This window comes from Gadus macrocephalus, chromosome 12 (genome assembly GCF_031168955.1).
Source record: "Gadus macrocephalus chromosome 12, ASM3116895v1".
Classification (NCBI taxonomy): Eukaryota; Metazoa; Chordata; class Actinopteri; order Gadiformes; family Gadidae; genus Gadus; species Gadus macrocephalus.
The window spans coordinates 778,723-783,722 of NC_082393.1; the positions used below are offsets into that span (position 1 = coordinate 778,723).

General features: G+C 54.1%; 1 protein-coding gene across 1 annotated transcript in view; it reads left to right on the forward strand.

Annotated features, from left to right (window-relative positions):
• Positions 1-5,000, forward strand: part of LOC132469435 (uncharacterized) — a 31,115-nt gene that overhangs the window by 4,371 nt on the left and 21,744 nt on the right. The window contains 1 exon segment of the mRNA XM_060067402.1: positions 2,656-3,759. Within this exon segment, the coding sequence (XP_059923385.1) occupies positions 3,325-3,759 (435 nt within the window). The 5' untranslated portion in view covers positions 2,656-3,324.

Genomic DNA, 5,000 nt, shown 5'->3' on the forward strand with positions numbered 1-5,000 from the left:
GGGTTAGACAGTGACCAGGTGTGTAGTGTTAGACAGTGACCAGGTGTATGTAGTGAGGGTTAGACAGTGACCAGGTGTGTGTAGTGAGGGTTAGACAGTGACCAGGTGTGTAGTGTTAGACAGTGACCAGGTGTGTGTAGTGAGGGTTAGACAGTGACCAGGTGTGTAGTGTTAGACAGTGACCAGGTGTATGTAGTGAGGGTTAGACAGTGACCAGGTGTGTGTAGTGAGGGTTAGACAGTGACCAGGTGTGTAGTGTTAGACAGTGACCAGGTGTATGTAGTGAGGGTTAGACAGTGACCAGGTGTGTGTAGTGAGGGTTAGACAGTGACCAGGTGTGTGTAGTGAGGGTTAGACAGTGACCAGGTGTGTGTAGTGAGGGTTAGACAGTGACCAGGTGTGTAGTGTTAGACAGTGACCAGGTGTGTGTAGTGAGGGTTAGACAGTGACCAGGTGTGTAGTGTTAGACAGTGACCAGGTGTGTAGTGTTAGACAGTGACCAGGTGTATGTAGTGAGGGTTAGACAGTGACCAGGTGTCTAGTGTTAGATAGTGTGCTGGTGTGTGTAGTGAGGGTTAGACAGTGACCAGGTGTGTGTAGTGAGGGTTAGACAGTGACCAGGTGTGTAGTGGTAGACAGTGACCAGGTGTGTGTAGTGAGGGTTAGACCATGACAGGTGTGTAGTGTTAGACAGTGACCAGGTGTATGTAGTGAGGGTTAGACAGTGACCAGGTGTGTGTAGTGAGGGTTAGACAGTGACCAGGTGTGTAGTGTTAGACAGTGACCAGGTGTATGTAGTGAGGGTTAGACAGTGACCAGGTGTGTGTAGTGAGGGTTAGACAGTGACCAGGTGTGTAGTGTTAGACAGTGACCAGGTGTGTGTAGTGAGGGTTAGACAGTGCCTCAGTTCTGTCCCAGAGCCTCAGAATAGGTTCAACATCTGAGGCGTGCGGCTGCCTCAGTTCTGCGATTGAATTATTTAGACGTTGCAGGAGTTCAGAGAAACTCGGGGAAACTTCCTTTCATCACACATTTGGGGACATATTTACATGCCTTAGTTTAGGAATGCAGATTACAGATGTTGGAAAAGTCGCCCGTCAAGAATGATTTGGGATGATCCATCTTCTATCATCTATCTATCTGGTAGTACTGTTTGTGTCAAACCTCATTTACAAAGTGAAACTAAACATGCATTTCTTTATGAAGGTATTTCTGTATCAATGAAGAAAATGGTTAATGCACTGCATTTATCCATCGCTATCTTACTCAGTGTTCTCTCAAAGCGCTTTACCATATGGCCTCACATTCACCCATTCACTCACACATTCACCCCCCGACGGGGGAGTCGGCCCCGCAGGGCGACAGCCAGCTGGTCAGGAGCAGTCAGGGGGGGCGTCTCGCTCAGGGACACCTCGGCACCGTCCCCTTAGGAGCTGGCGGGGATCGAACTAGCGACCTTCAGGATACCAGCCAACCCGCTCTGCCTCCTGAGCCACAGGTGGAATCGTGACGTTAGAAACAATGGACACAGCGATGTGCGCTGAAGTTGAATGAACTGGTTTATTCCAGCCCTGTCCGTCACTCCGACATCAAAGCGTCAGGATGACGGCGGCCATCATGCTGTTGATGTTGTTTGTCTCCATGGTGATTCCCTCCATGGAGACACGAGGACAGGGGCCTCACCAGGGGGCGGGCCGGGGCTCGGTAGGGACCAGGGCCGGGGTTGTGGGGGTGGGGGGGGGCGTTACGTCTCACACTCAGATTAATAAAACACATCAGTGAGCCGGGCGGTAATGAGGCTCTGCTGGGACGAGGCGGGAAGGAATCAGAAGGGGGTCATTATTTACAACATTATGGGTTGCAGGATGAATGATGAATATGTAACGTGTTGATGGGGGTCGTTCCTCTGAAGAGGAGCGTGGTGGGACAGAGGCTGTGGACCTCCGGGGGGGGGGGGGTATCAGGAGGCCAGAGGAGGCTGCCTTCACCGTGCCCAGACCTCTGTCCTGACCTCTGTCCTGACCTCTGTCTCTGTCCTGACCTCTGTCTCTGCCCTGACCTCTGCCCTGACCTCTGTCTCTGCCCTGACCTCTGCCCTGACCTCTGCCCTGACCTCAGCCCTGACCTCTGTCCTGACCTCTGCCCTGACCTCTGTCCTGACCTCTGCCCTGACCTCTGACCTGACCTCTGTCCTGACCTCTGCCCTGACCTCTGTCCTGACCGGCATGTCGAATCCTACATGACTTCTCTCCAGAGCCTGTTGATTGGACGAACAGAGACAGGAAACACAATTAATGTTTTCAAATCAATTGAAGAATCAATCTGGCCATGCAAGATAAGGATATTGGTTCTTAAATCAGTTAGGTTCCCACTTTGGGTTAATAGGTTCAACAGGATCCGACTGAACAGACCAGAGCTGTGTGGTGCAGTGCCACGGTGGACTGACCGTGTACTGCGTGGGGGCTCTGGCATGGCTTCAATGGATCGAGGATTGCAAATAAAATTAACGATAAAACTTTTATATTTATTATTTCGTCGTTTTTATGAATATTGTTGATAGCCATTACAACTTCTTCTGTTGCACCACGTTGGCGCTATAAAGCGCCGTCAGATGCTGTTTTAATGAAGAGATTAACCTTGTTATCTGGGCTGCAGGTAACTGGACAGACCAGAGCAGTGGAGCCAGAGCCCAGCGGAGCCCACTGAAGATTAGCTCTGAGCAGAACAAAGACAGCAGCGGGATCCGCAGAACAAACCCACGATCTACCTTTGAAACGTTTAAAGAACCCCGAGGGAGGGGACCCCACACCCACCACCGCCCTCATCAGTGGGTCCCCGGAATCAGCAATTAATCACTCCCATTCACACGCGCACACACACACGCGCGCACACACACACTGACACACACACACACACACACACACACACACACACACACACACGCATACTGACACACAGACACACACACACACACACTGACACACGCACACACACTGACACACGGACACACACACACACTGACGCACACACACACACACACACACAAACGCCCACACAAACACTGACACACAGACACGCACACACAAACGCACACACACACACACTGACACACAGACACGCACACGCACAGACACGCACACACTGACACACAGAAACAGACACACATGCAAAACGCACACACTCACTAGCACACGTACGTACACACGTACACACACGCAGACCCCCAGCGAGACCCCTGCGGCCGGTGGACCATGCCCGTGGGCGGAGGGCTCTCCTGGAGGAGCTAGCCGTCCCAGACCACCAGAGGAACCCTAGAGAACCGGCATGGCCGCCCCCACGGTTCTGCTGCTGCTCTCCGCCCTCTGGCTCCGAGGGGCCGGGTCGGAGAACCCCCCCCCCGGGGGAGGGTCCCCCGTTCCCCCTGGCCCGGGTCCCGACGGGTCCCCTCTGGAGGGGGGAACGTGGGACCGGCCTCTTCTGGAGGCGGGAGGCGGGCCGACCTCCGCGCCGGACGGCCGGGGAGAGCGGAACCCGTCTGGGGGGATGACTCAGACCGCCGTCGTCATGGAGACGGGGAGACTCCCGCCTCGGCAGCCCCCCCCTCCCCCCTCCTCCGCGGCGGCGGGGGGCGTGGCGCCGGCCAGAGGAGAGGACCCCGCCCCCTGGCGCCCGGCTGGCCGCCGGCGCCGCAGCTGGCTGTGGAACCAGTTCTTCGTGATCGAGGAGTACCGGGGGCCAGAGCCCGTGCTGATCGGACGGGTAGGAACCGGAACCCCCGCCGTAGAACCACCACCGTAGAACCACCGCCGTAGAACCACCACCATAGAACCTCACAGTAGAACCATACACAGTAGAACCACCACCGTAGAACCACCACCGTAGAACCATACACAGTAGAACCACCACCGTAGAACCTCACAGTAGAACCATACACAGTAGAACCACCACCGTAGAACCACCACCGTAGAACCATACACAGTAGAACCACCACCGTAGAACCTCACAGTAGAACCACCGCCGTAGAACCTCACAGTAGAACCACCGCCGTAGAACCACCACCGTAGAACCTCCACCGTAGAACCACACACCGTAGAACCACACACCGTAGAACCACACACTGTAGAACCACCACCGTAGAACCTCCACAGTAGAACCATACACAGTAGAACAACCACTGTAGAACCTCACAGTAGAACCTCCACCGTAGAACCATACACAGTAGAACCACCACCGTAGAACCCTCGCCGTAGAACCACCACGTAGAACCACCGCTGTAGAACCATACACAGTAGAACCACCACCGTAGAACCTCACAGTAGAACCACCACCGTAGAACCACACACCGTAGAACCACACACCGTAGAACCACACACTGTAGAACCACACACTGTAGAACCACACACCGTCGAACCACACACCATAGAACCACGCACTCTAGAACCACATACCGTGGAACCACGCACTTTAGCACCACACCGTAGAACACACACGCACACACAGATGCAAACACTAATAAACACACACATTCATACAAACACACACACACCAAAAAACAAACACACATACCCACACACACACACCAGCAGCAGCATATGTCTGTTTCTTCTGGGTCTTAAAAGGAGCCTTTTCTTTCTTGTGATGTTTGAGGACCATGACGATGCTGGGAGAACCTCTCTCTAGGAGATCAGGGGATCCCCGGGGTTCTACACATCCTCTCCACATCTCCTCACATCTCCTCACATCTCCTCAGCCCTCCTCCCACCTCCTCCCACCTCCTCCCTCTCCTCCCTTCCCTCCCTTTCCTCCAGAGTGTCTGCAGGAGCAGAGAGCAGGGGATGGTATCAGCTGTAATGCTGCTAGCTTCACGCTGTACCCTGCATACTTTATCTGACGCCTCCGATTGGATTCACAGTCGCCGCCGTGTACACCTCATGAATGTTTAATCCTCCTCCCTGACTGTTATTGATATCGTCACGGAGATGTGAGCCACCAGGAGCCTG